At 38.1% G+C, this 18,512-nt stretch overlaps 3 protein-coding genes across 3 annotated transcripts; all 3 read right to left on the bottom strand.

Annotated features, from left to right (window-relative positions):
* Positions 1-402: 402 nt before the first annotated feature.
* pla2g12a (phospholipase A2, group XIIA) lies at positions 403-3,228 on the bottom strand. Its single transcript, XM_026302828.2, has 4 exons — positions 2,827-3,228; positions 2,585-2,661; positions 1,259-1,424; positions 403-996 (listed from the first exon to the last, which is right to left on the bottom strand). Exons 1-4 carry the CDS (start codon positions 3,044-3,046, stop codon positions 878-880), a joined length of 582 nt encoding a protein of 193 aa, XP_026158613.1. The 5' UTR covers positions 3,047-3,228; the 3' UTR covers positions 403-877.
* Positions 3,229-3,761: 533 nt separating this feature from the next.
* On the bottom strand, positions 3,762-11,174 carry dnajb14 (DnaJ heat shock protein family (Hsp40) member B14). Its single transcript, XM_026302825.1, has 8 exons — positions 11,012-11,174; positions 7,913-8,087; positions 6,711-6,856; positions 6,176-6,364; positions 5,562-5,647; positions 5,264-5,373; positions 4,694-4,866; positions 3,762-4,565 (listed from the first exon to the last, which is right to left on the bottom strand). The coding sequence occupies exons 1-8, from the start codon at positions 11,142-11,144 to the stop codon at positions 4,441-4,443; spliced, it is 1,137 nt and encodes a 378-aa protein (XP_026158610.1). The 5' UTR covers positions 11,145-11,174; the 3' UTR covers positions 3,762-4,440.
* A 364-nt stretch (positions 11,175-11,538) lies between these two features.
* On the bottom strand, positions 11,539-17,632 carry LOC113128274 (tetratricopeptide repeat protein 39B-like). The gene is made up of 18 exons (XM_026303489.1): positions 17,541-17,632; positions 17,222-17,253; positions 16,663-16,767; positions 16,381-16,512; positions 16,085-16,161; positions 15,771-15,900; positions 15,556-15,661; positions 15,239-15,304; positions 14,652-14,760; positions 14,484-14,551; positions 14,328-14,387; positions 14,075-14,236; positions 13,874-13,965; positions 13,310-13,430; positions 13,111-13,222; positions 12,918-13,035; positions 12,487-12,603; positions 11,539-12,084 (listed from the first exon to the last, which is right to left on the bottom strand). The coding sequence occupies exons 1-18, from the start codon at positions 17,568-17,570 to the stop codon at positions 11,970-11,972; spliced, it is 1,752 nt and encodes a 583-aa protein (XP_026159274.1). The 5' UTR covers positions 17,571-17,632; the 3' UTR covers positions 11,539-11,969.
* Positions 17,633-18,512: the final 880 nt, after the last annotated feature.

Here is an 18,512-nt window from a genome sequence, read left to right as displayed (position 1 = left end):
AAATCATCAAAATGGACTGGATTAAAAATACATATTTAAATCGCCCATTTAAAAGGTTAACTCCAGTTTGTGAATTCAGTTATTTCTCTTGCATTTTCAAATAACAAATACCAGTGCCCAGTCACCCTCCATGTGATATTTTTATAAAAGGAAAAAGAAATGTGTTAAGATGTTGTAGAAATGTATATTGCTCACTTATTTCACATCCTTATTAGCTTAATGCTAGAGTGGACTGGAAAGTAATGTTTGATGTTATAGGTTGTACAACTGATTTTTAGAGGATCGATTTAGTTTTTGGAGATTAAACTTTTCATACATGTAAATTGTATTCTTGTTGCCTGTAGACAAATCGCACCTTGTCGCACATACAGCTGACCTTCAACACACTGACTAAAATACTGCTTGTACTGCTTTAGCATTTAATTGGTATAAATTAATTTATATTCCATCTCTAGGCAGGTTAAAGTTAGGGAAATCTTTTAAGAAAACACCATAGGAAATAATTAAGAATTCACAGATCCATAAAATGAAGCACTACTAACTGGATCCCACACAAGCACCTAAAACCTAGAGAAACCCTGAACCCCCTGTTTACCACATATCATAGAACAAATACATTACACAGTATTAACAAAATATAAATAATTAACTGCATAGGAAGGATATTAATTATTTACTCTAAAAACTAAGGTTATTCCACATTCACTTGTCTAACAGAAGTGTGCAATTCAAAACTTCAGTAAAGGGAGGCGAGTCGCCAAAGACGCTCAATCCCTGAAAAAAAACCTATCTCAAAGAAAAGTGTATTGCTGGTGTTTTCCTGTCTTTGTTGTGTGTTTGAATTAGTCCATTTTGCAGTCTTATTTCTGAGGCAGTGTCACAGTTCCCTCTTCACTTCATACTGACACACACACGACTCTCTCTGGCTGTCCAGGTAGGGCTTGCACCCCAGGTGCATAACAGCATCAAACAGCAGAGTCACCGCTGACTCACAAGCTGCCAAGAAATAAAGCACAATCAGAGGAATAGCATGAGCAAACAAAAACATCAAGCTGCTACCATTTCCATGCAAGTGAATCAGCTATTGTGGTGTGCCAGTGAGTTCTATTAGAGTTTCACTGGAAAACTAGACCATACTAATCACCAATGCAAACGGAAATAATAACCTTAGAATAAAAATGAACAAACTAAGAGCTACTCCCTATTGAATCAGTATGTAATATGTAGCTAGGTCATAGGAGGTGACTAAGCCTCTCACCTTGCACTTTTTGGGCCAGTCCGAGAGTCCTTTGCACATTCCTGCAAATGGTCTCGAGACAGTCCTGGAACTCCTCATCGCAGTTGTGCTTCTCTCGGCCACAGGTGTCATAGCAGCGATCATGTTGATTACAACATTTGGTCATGGACGGGATGCCTATGTCAAACTGGAAACGACAGCATTGTTACTGTTTCAATGTCTGTAATCGCTGACCTCATAGTTATGCTCTGGTACAACACATAACTTTCTTAAAATGCATTAAGTAACACTGGTGACAAGATTAAACAAAGCAACCCACATACAAATCTTTCCATGAGAGCACTTCTTCCTTTTCCTTCCATTGCCCAAATGTATGAAAAAAATATTAATAAAAAAAGCTGTTTGTTAAACTTTTTGCATTACACACCAACATGAAAACATCATTCCAACTGCTTTGCTGCATCTGGGCCTGGCCTTCCCATCACTGAGACAAAGCATTCCCAAGCATTTTAAGCAACACAATAATGGCAGGGTGGCTAAATGCCAAATGAAGCTCAGTAGAAGCTGAGCGACTCAGTAGGACAATGACCCTGAACATCAAAGTAAATCCACTACAGACTGACTTCAAAATGAAATGAAGAGAATAAAAATCCACCTTATGGACTGAGCCCAGACCTTAATTTAATAAAGACAAATAAATAAAGGGAGCTGCTCACACTAGACATCTTAGGAATATGGCTGAGGTGAAGACGCATGGTCCAAAATCCCCCTGAACATCTGAAGGTCTGCTCTGCAGCTACTGGAAGCTCTTGTTAGAGGGTATTGCTGCCAGAAGAGGCTCCACCAGTTATTTACTTTTACCAAAAGCCCAGTTAATACTTAATAGGTGTGTTTAAAAAATATCAACGACATATTGAATTTGTCAGTAAGGTGCTATTATATTCCCATATTGTGCACTGTTCAGTGGACCACATGTGCCCTGTAGTTTGGCAAGCTGTGTATATCAGGATGCCACATGGCAACCCATTTTATTTGGTGCACACACATACACAGAGTCATGTCTTGTGCAGACACTCATAATGCATTCCCTAGATCCTAAACCTAACCATCCCAACTAAATGCCCAAAATCTAAGCTGAACCTAATCCTAACCCTGACCCTAAAACCAAGTCTGAACCCTCAAACAACCATTTGAAGTTGAGCCTAAATGTCCTCACAAGAATGGAACCAGACTAAAGCATGTCCACAGAAACACACACACACACACACACACACACACACACACACACACACACACACACACACACACACACACACAGACAGAACCTTCCAAACTGTGTCTTACTACCTCAAATCCAAACAGCGGGGAGCCACATCCGTTGGGTGGTGGATGCTTGTACCCAGGACGAGGCACCGGCTTGTAACCTATGACACAGGAGCGAAGGTGAAGATGTTTCTAGTAACCCTGTCGTCACAGCAAACCACATCAGTCTGTGTGACCTAATGGCATTAAGTCTGCTACTCAAGGGGGTCAATCATTTCACTGGTGTTACTGATCCCACCTGTATTTAGACTGTGAGACAGGCTTACCATCACTACACTTGTAGTGGCACAGTCCGTCATCGCCACCAAACAAGTCCAGCGCTGCGTTCAGATAGGTGTCGATCCTGTGTATCCCGTTACGAATAGTCTTAAGGGTCATCCTCCAGTCTGGGGTTTCTGGCTCTTGTCTGCAGGTAGACGCTTGTGGAAGACATTCAAGTAACAACGAGCCCAACAGAAAAACACAGACGCAGCTGTGGTGGCGCATAGTCCACGTAACGTCAGAGCGTTTCCCCGGCACGTTGGTTAATGTATTCCTCAGGATGTTGTCTCTATGGTATCTGGAGTTTCACTTCTGCTTATTTTCATTTCACTTCCAAGACACCTAGGAGGTAGTGATGCGACATATCTCGGCGACGTAAAGCGCATGTCGAGTACGAACGACAACTTCCGCTCAAATCACAGAATCACGTGATCGATAGTAAACAGCCTCGGGTCAACAGAATCACGTGATTTCATTTTTCTTCTGAGCCAGGAAAGTGGATTTAAACCCTCTTCTGACTTTTGTCATATTCCAGTTCATTTTATTCTGGTTAGTGATTTTGTGATTTGTTTTCACAGCATGTTTTGTCTAATCCATGTCACGTAGCTCATCTGCCAATACGCAACTCATGAAAAAGTATAAAGCATGAGGCATCTGTTGCAATAGAAGTACAAGTACAGTAGGGCCTCTTTTTTGTGTGTGTAAAAAAAATTCAAACAGTGAAGCAACAGTGCTAATCACTGCACCGCACAGTGCCCACTATCTTTTTCCAAATCCTTAGATGATGTAACCAAATTGTTCATTTCAGTTCATCAACAATCTGAAATACAAACATTTTTCATTTTGCAGCAAGATATGACAGAAAAGAAACAAATCAGCACATGTGAGAGACTATAACCAGCAAACGTCAGAGAAGAAGATCCAGTCTGGTAGTAATTTTACTTTATTTTAAATGATTAGGCGAGCACTGAAGAAAAATCTTGTTTCTTCTATCTTTACTTAAATAACTGCATAAACTTTAAACATTCAAAAATGAAAATGTACAACTTATGAATGAATAACAGTTCCAATGTCTTTTCAAAAATGTTCTCTAGTTGCAAAATCAGATAGTTCGTCATGAGCCAATGATCTTCATCCACACTTCAGATTGAATAGGAAGCTATAAGAATCATGTGTTTCCTGTACTGCTCCTTGATGTGGCTGGAGGGCAGCACCTCCAGAATATTTGTCAAGCAAATGTGGAAGAAAACTGTTTGCTCATCTTAGTAATTTGGTTTTGCAGAATGCATCAGGTTCTTACTACTCGAAGCACATGCCTTTACAATCAAGAGTCCTTGACCCCTCATGTTTCCAGGAAAACACAAGAAAAGCGAGTAAAAAATGCTCCAGGGCTTTCTACAGTGTGTGGAGCTTCATTACATTGTAACAAGACGATTCCTGGGGTCAGGCTGGAGTGAGGAAGAGAAGGAGTTGGCGTGGGCGTAAGAGGAGAGGGACTTCAACAATAGAGCTAAATTATTTCAGTAAGTTTTTTGCTCCTAGTGTAAAGACTCTTCCTTAAAAAAACATGAACATACACATCTATTCATAAATATTTACACAATCTAAAAGTGTCCAACTCATCCACCTCTGAATAGGTTATTTAGTCTGTCCAGCTCTCTGCAATTATCCATTGTCATGAGTTCTGCCTTCTTGCGCATTCGTTCATCTCTGTATACCTTAGCAGCATAGAGCAGGTCTGTTTCTGAATGAGACAAGCAGAAAAACAATGTGACTGATAAAACAAAAGGGCCCAGAAAAAAGTGAAGAGCACATACTATTACTGAATTGCATGAGCTAGTTCTGAGGGTTTATCTAACCATGATTACTCACTTGTTTGTCTCTCCTTCCAACAGTTATTTCTGACATTAGATACATAGTCCTCCTCCACATTTTTCTCAATCTGCTGCAGTGCTGAGCCTTTATACTCTGACTTGAAGTCTCTAGTGACGTAGTAGTCAACATGCAGATTCTCCGTCTGCCGTTTTATGGTCTGACCTGTCGACCTACAAGAAGACAGAAAAGATGCGATCTTGTGAAAATGCTGATAACTGTTGTCTTTTCCCACGTTGAATGTCTAAGGTACGTCATACAGTAACTGTGCCTATCCTGCACTATATTTTCTGCAACAGTAAAAAGACTGTTTATACAGTGAACACACGTGAAATAAAGGCTACACAAAGATAGGATAAGCACATCCTCTGCATGACACAAAGCTTTTAATAGTATATGCTAAAAAGGTATAAAAGAAGTCAATCATTTTTGTATACCTGGAAAGTAATCAGTACATGTAAGTAATTCTCATGATCTGATAAGGGAAGAAATTAGTGTCACATGTAAAATTTATGTATACCTTTTACAGATGGCAGTATTGTAGGAATAACTGCGTGCAAACCCACTTACGGTCTAGAGTAGAGGCTGTACGGTGGAGGGGACACCATCATCTGGCTCAGTATTGACACTAAAATCAGCACCACTATGGGCATCAGCTGGATAAACATTGAAAAACCACCCTAGAGAGAAACACAGCACAATAAGTACTTTACTTTTAGCAACACACGAGACTTATTATAGAATCAACATGTGTAGCTTGTGTAGGTGTGCATAAACAAAAACCAAATTAACATACATGTGTGAAAAATAAAAATGGCGCACATATATTTCTTCAAAAGATTTCACCCAACTGAACACATCTACATACATCTCCCCTTTCTTCTGTTCTCTCTTGTCGGTAATCTGTGTGATGGCTGTAGCTTGTTCTGCCGTTGGTGAAGGTGTGTGGACTTGCTGCACACAAAAAATTTGGCTGAGGTCAGATACAAAGTTGTGAAATGTGTCACACCTACTCTTAAGTTTAGTATTCACTCCCATATATGCATGCTATGCTAGACTATGTAGAATATCAGACCAGTATGATAGTCGTCAAAGATTTATTGGTCTGATTATTAACATATTAGTTCTAAACACAAATATTTATGGCAAAATTTAGCACAAGCACAAGAAGAACAGTATAGTTCAGCTTAAATATAGTTTGTGACAGGCAATGGTTCCAATAATAAAAGTACAAAATTAATGATGTAATTATTTTAAGGTTAAAAAAAAAAAATCCAAGACAATATGGTCATAATATCAGATAATATGGTCAGTGTTTTACAAAATTATCACAGACAATTAAAAAAATAAAACTAAACTAAAATGACTACAACTAAATTGATGAAGTGACATCACAAAAATAGCAAGTAAACAAGTGGAAAATAAGAGAAAAGTAACATAAACTCATTTGTAACAATGTCTTTGTGTTTACACTGGACTTACAGCTGGGGAAACCACCTCCAAAGAACATGTTGAAGAGGTCCTCAGGGGTGATGTCAGCCTCAAAGCCCCTGTGGAAGTCAAAGCCTCCTCCCTGAGAGTGACTCGGGCTGCTCGGCTCCTCCCCTCCTGTCAGGTCATACTGCCTCCTCTTGTCTCTGTTGCTCAGCACTGCATATGCATTACCAATCTCTGAAGAAGTATATAGTTATGAAGAAATGTTATTTAATGTTTTTCCCTATTTTCAAATTCAATGCTTGGACACTCAACGATAACATCATCATTAGACTCTTCTGGTCTCCAGTTTCTGAACATATAAAAACACTGTTCTGTGTGGTCTCACTCACACACCTGGCAGATGACACTGTCTCAGGGCCACAAAATAATAAAAAACTGTTCAATCTTTACAGAATCAACAGCTGAGAGTGAGCAATGAAATCAAACTACATTTCTCACAAACTCAACATTTTACACTGCATACCTTATTTTCAATAGCAGGTTAATACACCAGTAACAAATCACACAAAAACATACTCACTTTTAAAAGCCTCTGTTGCTCCAGGTGCATGATTTTTGTCTGGGTGGAACTTGAGCGCTAGCTTCCTGTAGGCCTTCTTGAGTTCATCCTCACTGGCTTCTTTACTGACACCTAACACTTCATAGTAGTCCTTACATCGTTTTATTCTAAAGTAGGAGGGCAGAAAGTGATTAAAATCCATACACACAGTGGACTGTATTTGACTGCTTGAACAGATCAAGTAGAAGAAGGGTTCAAGAATGCATATTCACCATACACTGGGCATTAAGGCTGGGGTATATGGTGCATATTAATACTGAAGAATTGATGTTTTTTTTTTTCCCCCCAGAAAAATGTGATATAACAAAATAGCAACTGTACCAAATATTGCATAATCAAACATATGTTTAATTAAACAAATAATGGGATAAACAAAAAAAAATCTTAAAAAATCATTGTTAGATTTTGATTTCAACCTGTCAGGATTCATTCCTTTAGACAACATATTAAACAATGATATGAAATAATGATATAAACTAGTAACCACAATAAGCTAAAGGTCAATAACATTAACTGAAGCATGACTACTGATGAGGTCACAGGAGACATTTCTAATTTAAACAGACACAAAGTACACGTCTTAGAAGACATGATGCAACTGCAAACCACCAAAGCCTCCTCAAAGGATTCAGCATAAATCCACCAGGGGAAAGGATGACTGGATAAGTTTAATTGCAGCACACTGTTAGGATTGTGTAATTGCATGATTGTGTTCATTGCATGTTTAACATAGCAATGAATTCTAGGTGCTATCAACAATTTTCAAATGATGTGATTTGAGACTATATGTGGGTAATACGCGCTGCCTGCTATCTTTCTTTCTTTCCATAATCTCTTCATAGCTGGTCTAATATTAGAGCATGTAGTGGTCACATGGTATCTAGTTCACGCCACTAAATGTCTCCCAATCTCTCCTGTCATAGGCAACACACCAAGCTGAAGAGGTTCCCACAGCAATAGCTATATAAACAATACTATAGAGACTACAGTGTTCACCTTCAGATACAGGCCAACAATATAATCAGGTGTGATAGAAACTGTACTGCTGGCACAGGACCTATTGTAGGAAAGCACCAAAATGGCCAAAAAAGGAGAGATTACAGTACCAAATAGTGAAAAAGAAATACATCATGAAATGAAAGCGTGAATCCTAAAATCCTCACCTTTGTACACCCTCGACCTGCTCTTTAGTGAAACCTTTAGAAGAGTCACTTCCTCCAGACTGTTGACTTTCCCTTTCTGGTTGGGCACCAGTGCTCTCTGAGCTTTCTGCTGGTCTCCTACGATATGCACCATTACCTGCTGAGCTCCCATTCTTCGTTAATGCATCCAACAAAGCTGGAGATGAGAGGAAGACGTCATGAGCTAAACATAAATCTAATGCAACCATTCCCTTCAGTGTCTTATGTGTCAGAATCTGTAAAAACTCCTTAAAATAAAACCTCACATAAAGTTACATGTGGAAAAGCTTTAAAACTGCAGTAACACAAGACTCAAAGGACATCTGTATAACATGCCTCAAAACACTCCAAAGAATAATGTCAAATCAACCCTTTAAAAGGCCGATGTAAAGCCTGCTGAATAAAAGAAAAGGGCCACACTTGAGCTAGAAGACCTGCGCACACTGCAATGAGTCCAACCGCAAAAATGCCTTCTTTTTTGTTACTCACCTTTCTTCCTTCTTCAAATTTGATTATATTTAGATCAATACTGCCATAGTATGTGACACGGTGCGGCAAATCATAACCAACAAGTATGTATTAACACTGAGTATTGAGTATCAAGTTTCAGATGATTACATGAAAAGGCAGTAATTGTAGGTTCCCACCAACAACCTCTCTTTAAAAACCATCCCCCTAACATTGTTAAGTGCAGATGTCCAATTTAATATTTGATTACAACACAGATGACTAAACATGAATGCAGAAACACTGTGACAAGTTATCAAGGGTAAGGTACATTTACGTTTCCATCGTTTTGCTTTTTATATATGTTGTAACGCCTAGGCAGCAGATAACTAACTGAATATAACCACTTTGTCAATAATCAACAGACTCTCTGTTGCATATTCACAACACTACATTTCTTTGACAGGACTCCCCACAGGGAACAGAGTAACATTGATTAGTACACTATTTCATAACTACAGCATTAGAGAATTGTACCATTGTACCTATACTAAGCCCTATAAAAAAAAAAAATACTTGCCTTTGTATTTGACTTGCACAAAGTACAGTATATATCAGAGGATTTGACTGCGCTTTTACTTTATTTGTAAGACACATTTCCCCATTTACTGGACTATGGTGAGAAATCTCTACATAAAGACAACACAACATGCTAATAATCTTTGCCTTGGCAGAAGAAATGCTTTTAACTTTTATAATGTTTCTGACTGTTTATCAATGCATTATTCATTACAGTTTGTTCTCATGAAATATAAGTGCACAACTATTCCCTCTTCTTTTCTACAGCACTCTAGGCTAAAAGGTCCAGGGTCATACTCACTGTATATATTATCTATTTCTGCTGTTCCGCTTTGTATTCTACCGACTTAAAAGCTGTAGATTATGAAGATTATGAAGTGATTTGTTACTATATTAACATCTTATTGACACCAGATAACATGAAGACAGTTTGACAAACTTGCTTTAAGCGCTGCTGTGATCTAAACTGCAGTGAGGAATGCTGCTGTACAGGTGCTTTAAGTGCAAGTAATTGCAAAGATGGTCATCTAAGGTACTGAAGGAACTTCACTTAACACTGTGTTCTTATTTTCACTGTTTCGTTACTTGACTGCAGGATGAAATTCCAGTCCAGTATATCCTTAAATATATGGAAATATATGTTTTACTCTCATGTCAGCAGCAAATCTTATGAGTACTGCTGCCAATGAGGCTTCAGATGCTAATAAAATCTTCTTAGCACTCAACAAATACAGCCATTGATTTTCAGTGAAGATATGCAATTTCCATTTAACAGATATTTGAGCAAATATAAGTTGAGCACTTATATTTCAAGAGAACAAACTGAATAATTAATACATTGATAAACAGTCAGGAACATAAAAGTTAAAAGCATTTCCTCTGCCAAGGCAAAGATGATTAGTATGCTGTGTTGTCTTTATGTAGAGATTTCTCACCATAGTCCTGTAAATGGGGAAATATATGTTATAAATAAAGTAAAAGGGCAGTCAAATTCTCTCTGACATATACTGTACTTTGTGCAAGTCAAATACAGAGGCAAGTATTTATTTATTTATGGAACTTAGTATAGGTACAATGGACATATTCTGTTCTCTAAGTTACGAAATAGTGTAGTAATCAATATTATTCTGGTCCCTGTGGGGAGTCCTGTCAAAGAACTGTAGTGTAGTGAATATGCAACAGCAGGTTTGTTGTTTATTGACACATGTCCGGGAACTGTCTTTAGTGCTTCACGCTTACTGAAGCAGGGAAGGGCCTCACCAATTTCCATTAAGCTGGCAGGTATCTATTTATTAAGTGAGGATACTGGTCAGCTATGAGCAGGCCTTTTATCCCATTACAGTCACTCACAATAAAGCACATTTCTCCTTGCAGTCCCATCCTTGCTTAGCACCTGTTCATTGTGGCCTCACAGGCAGGTGCGCGTCCTGGATTAGCCTTCACCCCCAAACCAGTCATTCAATTAAAGGATTCACCCGGTGAACCCAACCTCCTCGCCCTACATCTTTCTACAGCCTACATTTCCACAGCAATTTAACAAGGTAGCTCAAAGCTAAAATTACTTTAGGTCACAGTAAAAAAAATAAATAAATAAAAAAGAAACGAAGGAAAATGCTCCAGCTAGGCATTAACGACAGCTAGCTTTATTCAATAAATGACGGCTTGGTTGTGGCGTGTCATTAACAAGTGTAAGGTTATTTGAGTAGTAGATATTCTGAAGCATCACATTCCTTCTTCAGCTTGTTTATTTAACCTCAATTTAAATAACAAGTGTAAAGAGAGCGGAGCTAGCTTAGCTTACATCACGCTATACCTTCAACATAACTAGTTAGCTCCTATTTCTCGCTTCAATTCCTCTGTAAAAAAAAAAACAGTTCATTCCGCAGTAATGTTAAGTGTTAATACAAATATATGTAACTGTTATACATTAACTGGAGGGTGGCCTGCTCTTGGCTTCAACCGTGAGAGATGTTAGCAGACGTCAGCTAACGTTAACATGCTAACACCCGGAGCTTTATCCGGCTAAACAGGAAAAATCAGCCGTGGCAGCGTTACCTTTGGCTCTATCGGTCGGGTACAATTTCTCTGCTTTGCTGAGGAATTTCAACGCCTTCTCTTTATTTCCAGCTTCTATTGCTTTCGTCGCTATATTTATGCATTTTTCTGCTTCGTCTCTGTTCCCTTCCATCTTCTCTCCTCTTCCTTCCCCCCCGGCGCAGTCAGCTGATCATCTCACACACACCACGTGACAGCAGCAGTCAGATATATCTGATTAAATCTTTTCTTCCAGTTTATTGAAGTTAAAACACACACAAAAATAATAATAAAACAGAACATAGAATAGTTTGGACATTGAGTTCCTTTGGCAGACATCACCTTTTTGTATGCAAGTGCTTTAAGAACATTCATTTAACATTTAGGAAGCTATTGAGGAATTATATATATGGTCAAATGTTAAATAAAAAATGTCCACTTTGCATATATCTTACATTTTGTATCATTAAATAATAGATATAATTTGATTTATAAGCTTTATTCAGAAAAAAACATTTACCAAAGAAGACTTATTCATACTGCCCCCGAATAAAGAAGACAGTTCTTTCCAGTTGTATGTAAAAAGCTTTATGTCTAATCTGTGCAAATACAAAGATCAATATCCTTAAAATACTGAAAGGAGTTTAGTCTGTTAAAAAAAAAAACATGCTATGAAATAGTCTCTAACTACACATTACATTACTGGAGACATCAAAGAGCCATCATTTCTGTATAGTCTATAATCGTTTCCTTCCTGGGGTTTACATTGCTCCAGTTTTGACAGGCGTTAAGGAAATTCAATCAAATAACATAATGGTGTTTGATCTTTGTCCTTATTTGAACAATTTATTACAAAAATATGCAGGATTGAACCTTAGAGTTCTGCCCTGCCTTCAAGTATAATCACAAAGCTGAAGGAAGCAAACAGGGTTGAGACACTTTATGCTTGACTTTTATTAATTTCCTTCCATGTGTTCTTTTAAGCTGGTGTACGTGAAGGTGGAAGTTTGGCTGAAAAAGAACCCATGGTGTTGAGCGCCGCATGGATGCGGAAGTGTAGCCTCGACTCCATACTGTAGTCTTTGTAGTTCATCCTACAGATAAGATCACTCATTAGCTCTTTTTGCAGTATGGTTGTATAGATGCTACTAGAACTAGGGGTAGCTGCTCGTTTGCATTTGGTTCTGCAACATCCTTTCAGAGGACTCAAAATAAACCATATTCCCAAAAAAGACAGGCATCACTTGAAAATAAAATCTAAAGGGCCTCATAACTATTTAAAGGAAGTGCTGCCATAGTGAAAAAAAATAATTATTAAGAAGCTTTAAAAAGCTTTAGGAATATTTTCCAGTTTGATTCAACTATCTACATTAACACCCAGTACATGCAAAACAATAGGACATCCTTCACTCATAAAATCAAATTTCACTTTGTTGAGCTGCCTAACTTGTTGACAGCCTTGAACTCAGGACTGTGCATAGGCCGAAAGCACTTACTTGACATTTTCCAAAACTGTGATGGCTGTTTTGATGTCACCTCTCTCCTTGTGCAGCAGCCCCAGCTCATACATAGTAAATGGCACCAGATAGTGGTCATGTTTGATATTATTTTCACTGCAAAACAACATTAAAATCAACCAATCAAGTGGTTCTATTCATTAGTTTAGTTTTAAAACAGTGATAAAAGTGATAATTTCATTTAATTAAACACCCCATACAGATAGAATCTCTATATACTATATGCATCACATTCATCAAGACTGGATATTTTGTACAGTAATAGCAGCTTTTAACAAAGTGACAAAAATCTATTTCAACAAGTCATATTACCTACAGTTTTTCATTCCTAAGTAATTTACTGATGCCAACTGAGTGCTGTGATCACTCCCACCTGAATGTGTGTTGCAGTAAATTTAATATGTCCTCACCTGGAAATGATGTGGTTGAAGCAGAGCTCAGCCTGAACAAGATGGCCCAGTTCTTTTAGACACAAGCCCTTCAGCAGCTGGACAACGCACTGGTTGTCCACATGATACTCTGATGGTTCTAACAAAAACAGTGTTAATTTTTGTTAACTACAAAAAATATTAGCTTTTAGTAAAGTTCTTTGGGTTTTCTCACTTGGATCATCTTCAAGTTGCTTCTCTGCTTTTACCAAGGTGGTCAAAATGTTCTGAATCAAGTCAGGTCTTTTGCCAACTACTGAGAAGCCATTCCACACATACATCATTTCCTATGACAAAAAGATTAGTTTTTAAACAGGTACAGGTTTAATCAGATACATTAATCACTGAAAGTAGCACTTTGCACATGTGCTCACCAAAGCAGGGACAACTAATTTCACAGGGTGAGAGGAAGAGTATCGCTCAGCTTTCTTTGCAGCAAACTTCTCGGTTGGAATCGACTTCCCAGCAAATCTCAGCCTGAGGCCATCCACCTGCCTACAGACAGTACATTTACCCAGATACTGTACTTAAGTACACTTTTGAGGTATTTGTACTTGAGTATTTTAATTTTTTTGCTATTTCATTCTATAAATCAGAGGCCATTATTTCACTTATACTCCACTTGATTTATTTGATAACTAGATTCTTCTCAGAATTACTAACGGAAAATTATATAGAAGAATTATAATCGTAAGACTTTATTGATCCCACGTGGAAATCATTCACAATCTACCAAGCAGTTTGTGAAGTCCTTCAAATCAGTCAAGAATATAAGTTCATTACCATTACCGCCACCTTTCCTCTAAGCTTAAAGCGATGTACACAAAAATACATAATTTTAATCCAATAATATAATTTTTATGAAAACGTACTTTGAGTATTGGTGATGCTATTATGTTTAAACATCCTGTAATGAGAAATTACTGATTGCAGCAAACCTGAATAATTCCACTACATTTTCTCTCAGTTCAGTCACTTCTTCCTCTGGGAGCATGCTCAGGATGGCAGCTTTCTGGAATACAAAGATGGCCTGCGACACAGAGGGAATCAGCTCGTCATATGAGGAAAAAAGAGTAATGGAGAGGAGTCGTCAGAAATTTGACCACATAGAAGAAGGACTAAAAGGTTACATTATATACCTGGGACCACTTGCTGTTCTTAGAGAGCAAATCAGCGTAACGATAAGCCTCCCTCCAATTTTGTTCAAAGGAGTAGGCCCACATCAGCTCCCAGTAACACATGTGATGAATTTGACGCCACTCTTCCTGTGCTGCGATACAGGCCAGGAACCTCTCCTGGGCCTGCAGAGACACCCAGGCTCATGGCATGACCTGATATTGCATTAAAAAACTGAGCTGCAAACATATTCAGTCAGACATTAGTGGTACTCACAAATGTGATGTTTCCTTTCAGCAAGGCAATTCTTGCAGTGTAGAAAACAATGATGGCTCCCTTTGGACAAAATACATAATTCATTCAAAATAATTCCACTGAGTGGGGCAATAAAATAGCAACATCTGCTATCAGAATCAGCAATGCACTGCTCACATTTGGGAAGTTTTCAACATAGGGTTCCAGCAGAGCTTCAGCCTCAGTAAGATTTCCTTGCCCCGTACCTTTATTGAAGAATGACAGTGTAGAGAAAAAAAATCTCAACATGAAAATAATAAGAATTTAAATCTGGACACTGCGGCCACAGCCTCATAATATGCTCACCAAGTATCACTGTGATGTATAGATGAAACATCAACAGAGTTACGGTGCTGAGGATAGAGCGCAAGCTGTTGCTTGCCGCACCCTCTCTCAGCTCTGACAACCCCATCTCCTGTAAAATGATTTTGAACACAACATGAACACAACACTGTTGACATCCACAGCGTCTCCTTTGGGTTAGTTCTAACTGGGCACCTCCAAAAGGTGATCTTCATCCTGCTGCATGACTCAAATTATCCCTGGCATTATCCATACATGGAGGCCATGCTCCATGCAATTATGCACCATTGTTTGCATATGGCAGAATCAGGCACAAAGACATTAACCAGTTCCAGTGATTCTTTAAGCTTTTAGATGATAAGAGTTGTTACTCTGGCAGCTTTACTCTTCTGTGCAGAGTTTGCATTTTCTCCTTGTGTCTGCATCAGTATTTCTCTGGGTACTGCAGCATCCTCCCACAGTCCAAGGACATGCAGGTTAGGTTAATTAGTCTTAACGGTTAAAATCAATTTTTGTGTTTGTGCTTACATGAACATCTGATGATGTTTAAGGCAGATTTTTTTGCTACTGTATAGTGTATTGTTACCTACTCTGTCTCCTGAGAAGCCCAAAAACTCCATTAGTCGGAGGACTCTGGATGGAAGCAGAGACAGCATCTGATAGCAAATAAATAAAGAATAAATTAAACACGCACTCACCCACAGATACAGTTGGTTAATCTGAGTATATTAGGATACAATCTAAACAGCATTATTGCACCAATCAATTGATCAGTGTTGATTTTTGAAGTCTTCAGCTACACTGCAAATCAACAGTTCTAGAGGAAGTGTTCATTCATTGATTCTCAAAACAACAATCGTACAATTTCCGTAGCTGTAATACTTTGCATGCTTTCCATATCTCTCACCAGATTAAATGTTCCAATGCCCATGTTGACGCCACCCCGAAAATGAATGTGTGTACTCGTCTGATTTTTCATGTCTTTTGTAGTATTTGCCACAGCTCGGCAATATCTGGATTGAGAGAACATTTTGAAGTGAATTTGAATTTGAACGTGTTAATGACTTGAATTGTCTGTTAAAAATTGTTTTCCCAGCAGCAGTCCCCCTCCAGGCTTCTTACTTGTACATTAGATAACTCTTCCGGATTCCCATCCCTCCTTTCATGAAGCTGATGAAACTCTCATCAAGGAATGTGAGAACTGCCTTCTGCAGGAGAACCTCAGCATAGCACAGCTCTGCGTGCATCTCTTCTATTGATCACATGTAGGGCGAAAAAAAAACATGTTTAAAAAAAGAAAAAGAAATGAGTAAAGGCTTATTATTTAAGAGGTTGAACAAACATCTGTTCAGCAATGCATATGTTGGTGGGAGAAGAAAAGTTAGATCATTTGGAATTGGATGCTTATTTTATGCTTTACTTTACTTTTCACTCACCTTCTGTCAGATTGTCAGTTGGTTGTTTATACCACAGGCTGGCCAGGGTCTCCACTATTCCAGATTTCTTTCGAAATCTAAGTCAAAGAACACACAGTATATAGTGCAAATTAAACAAACAGTATTATAAGGATAGTGTCTCTACAAGTGATCAATGCATACATGTGTGTTTAGTATATTACTCCTTTTCTAACTTGCTGTGCCAGTAGAGAACTTTGAAAAGACAAGAACCTAAATTTGGGATGTCTGTTTATTTGTTTGCTTGGTTTTGAGAGTGTTGAACTATTTCACCACACCTCTGGCACAGCTGCAGGGACTCGCTCAGTGATGTCATAGCAGCATCTATGTCCTTTTGTTCAAAGGTCATGCCAGCCTGCATCACCAAGATGCTGCTGTAGCCCATTGCATGATACATGCTCTGTCTCTTCCTGATGGGACAGAGTCCATTAGATTTGAAAGCCAAAACCAAGTTGCAAGCGGTAACATAGACATTAATTTAAAAAGTGATCCAATTTCTATAACTAACAATGAGAGTATTACCAGTAGTGTTGAAACGTCTTATGAGTGTCAGTACTTACCAGGGTGATAACAGGTTCAAAGCATCGGCAAACCTGTTGTTCAGAAACAGATTAAGGGCGATGTAGCATTCCTTCAGTGCTTTCTCTAAATCCATATTGGGTGATCTGAATGAAAAATTGGTAGATTAATGTTTGGCTTCTGCACCTGGACAGACACGTTTGTAAATCTGACATCAAGTCGCATATCAAATAATGAAAACAAAGATTCTGCTGTGTTTTATTGGATATAAACCAAGTTGGATACATTTATTTTTAATTGTGTTCACAGATAATATCAAGTCAGACATTCCACTGGCAGGACTCACTTTAAGGTGAATATGTAAAATGTACACTAAGTTTATGAATCAAGGTTGTGGAAAGAATGAGGGAGTGAAGTGTGATTATGATACCTGTACTGGTTGTGTTAGCTGAGTTCATCATATTTCATCATCTGTGTCTTTAATCGTGTATAGCTGAATATTAGAAGTAATGGCTACATGCACATTTAAAATCATGTAAATATTAAAATGCACAAATCACTTTTAAAACTACTAAATTAAAACATTTTGATTTTACTTACGATGCATCCTCACTGAGATGGTTCAGGTTCACCTTACAAAATAGAAAACTCTCTTTATGTCAGCACTTGTCACTTTCTGAAGGCAAGTATTTGAATCCAGTAAAGTTATAAACATGATCAATAAGTGATTTTAACATTGTTAAAACAAAAAAGGATGCATGTTCCCAACTGTAGTAAGGGTAATAACAAACTGCAACCTATTTTTCATGAACATATGCATTGCTGAACAAATAACATTTGGAAAATATGCTTTTCATAATTTTAGAATCAGGAACTTTAAAAACAGCAGAAAAAGTAGAAAAAGTAAAACACAACCTACTTGCTGCATTGCAGTATCTTTTGTCTCCATTTGATGTTGGAATTTGTGTCAGATAATTTAGAGCCGAGGGCTGAATTTCTGTCTCTCCTGAGCAGATCTTGCTGATTATCCGACACCCCCCTCTCTTTGCTTTATAAGGTCAAAAGCTGGGAGTGGCTTAGATTTGCCAGTGCAGCCCTAATAGTTCAGATCACAGGACATCATTGTGGAAGGTCATATAAGGGTATAAACATTTTCTGAGAAAACCTTCTGTGGAAGTATTGCATAACTACCAAGCTGATGACACCAAACAGATTTACTTTCTACTATTGGACTATAAGTAACTTTAAGTATACTATAAGTAACTTTCGAGCGCTGTAATGGGTGATTCACTTTGTCTTCCACCACTCCACCCAATCGGGGCAGTGGCTCTGCAGGTACATGGGATGCCCACTCCTGTTCTATCAAGTACATGTTCCTGAAAACTGTTCTCAAGTACAGTACTTGAGTAGATATACTTTACTTTCCAGCAGTCAGACAGTGGGACAAACAAGTGAGAGAGGAGATGGAGGCCTCTCCATCACAAATGACCATCTTAGCGTCACAAGGGGTGTTATTATGATTTAGTTATGCCACTGGCTTGCATAATTATTTCTGGTGGTCCTCTCCTGTAGATTTTCTTTGAATACAACCTCATAAAAAGCATCTTAATAGGTGATGAAGTGTAAAAGCCTAAATTGTCTATACAAGCAAAACAAGTCATTCATGATTATTGAAATACTCAAAGGGAATTCCAGTGTACTCAGTCTCCCACTGTAAAATATGTAATTTGGTAGTTTAACAGTCTTTCATTTATAAATGTTTTAATTCAGGTTTTGATTTATCCCTTATTTTGAAAAGTGTGTGAACAGAAACAGGAAACCATTAAAAACAACACTGACAGAAATTTTAGATGAAGTTTAATTTACTATCTTGTCCAAATTTGAGATTTGT

Source organism: Mastacembelus armatus, chromosome 1 (genome assembly GCF_900324485.2).
Source record: "Mastacembelus armatus chromosome 1, fMasArm1.2, whole genome shotgun sequence".
In the NCBI taxonomy this organism is placed as follows: Eukaryota; Metazoa; Chordata; class Actinopteri; order Synbranchiformes; family Mastacembelidae; genus Mastacembelus; species Mastacembelus armatus.
Note: the sequence above shows the minus strand (reverse complement) of the source record. Positions and strands in the feature narration are given on the sequence as shown.

Excerpts from the sequence above, each read along its gene's own strand:
- pla2g12a (XM_026302828.2), bottom strand. The coding sequence starts at position 3,046 with ATGCGCCACCACAGCTGCGTCTGTGTTTTTCTGTTGGGCTCGTTGTTA. Across the intron at positions 1,425-2,584 it reads CCCCGCTGTTTGGATTTGAG|TTTGACATAGGCATCCCGTC; the intron begins GTAGTAAGACAC and ends TGTCGTTTCCAG. Across the intron at positions 997-1,258 it reads ACTGGCCCAAAAAGTGCAAG|CTTGTGAGTCAGCGGTGACT; the intron begins GTGAGAGGCTTA and ends ATTTCTTGGCAG.
- dnajb14 (XM_026302825.1), bottom strand. The coding sequence starts at position 11,144 with ATGGAAGGGAACAGAGACGAAGCAGAAAAATGCATAAATATAGCGACG. Across the intron at positions 6,857-7,912 it reads CAGGTCGAGGGTGTACAAAG|AATAAAACGATGTAAGGACT; the intron begins GTGAGGATTTTA and ends CTCCTACTTTAG. Across the intron at positions 5,648-6,175 it reads TGGAGGTGGTTTCCCCAGCT|CAAGTCCACACACCTTCACC; the intron begins GTAAGTCCAGTG and ends TTTTGTGTGCAG.
- LOC113128274 (XM_026303489.1), bottom strand. The coding sequence starts at position 17,570 with ATGGAGACAAAAGATACTGCAATGCAGCAA. Across the intron at positions 15,901-16,084 it reads AACTGACAATCTGACAGAAG|AAGAGATGCACGCAGAGCTG; the intron begins GTGAGTGAAAAG and ends TGTGATCAATAG. Across the intron at positions 14,552-14,651 it reads ATACATCACAGTGATACTTG|GTACGGGGCAAGGAAATCTT; the intron begins GTGAGCATATTA and ends TCTTCAATAAAG.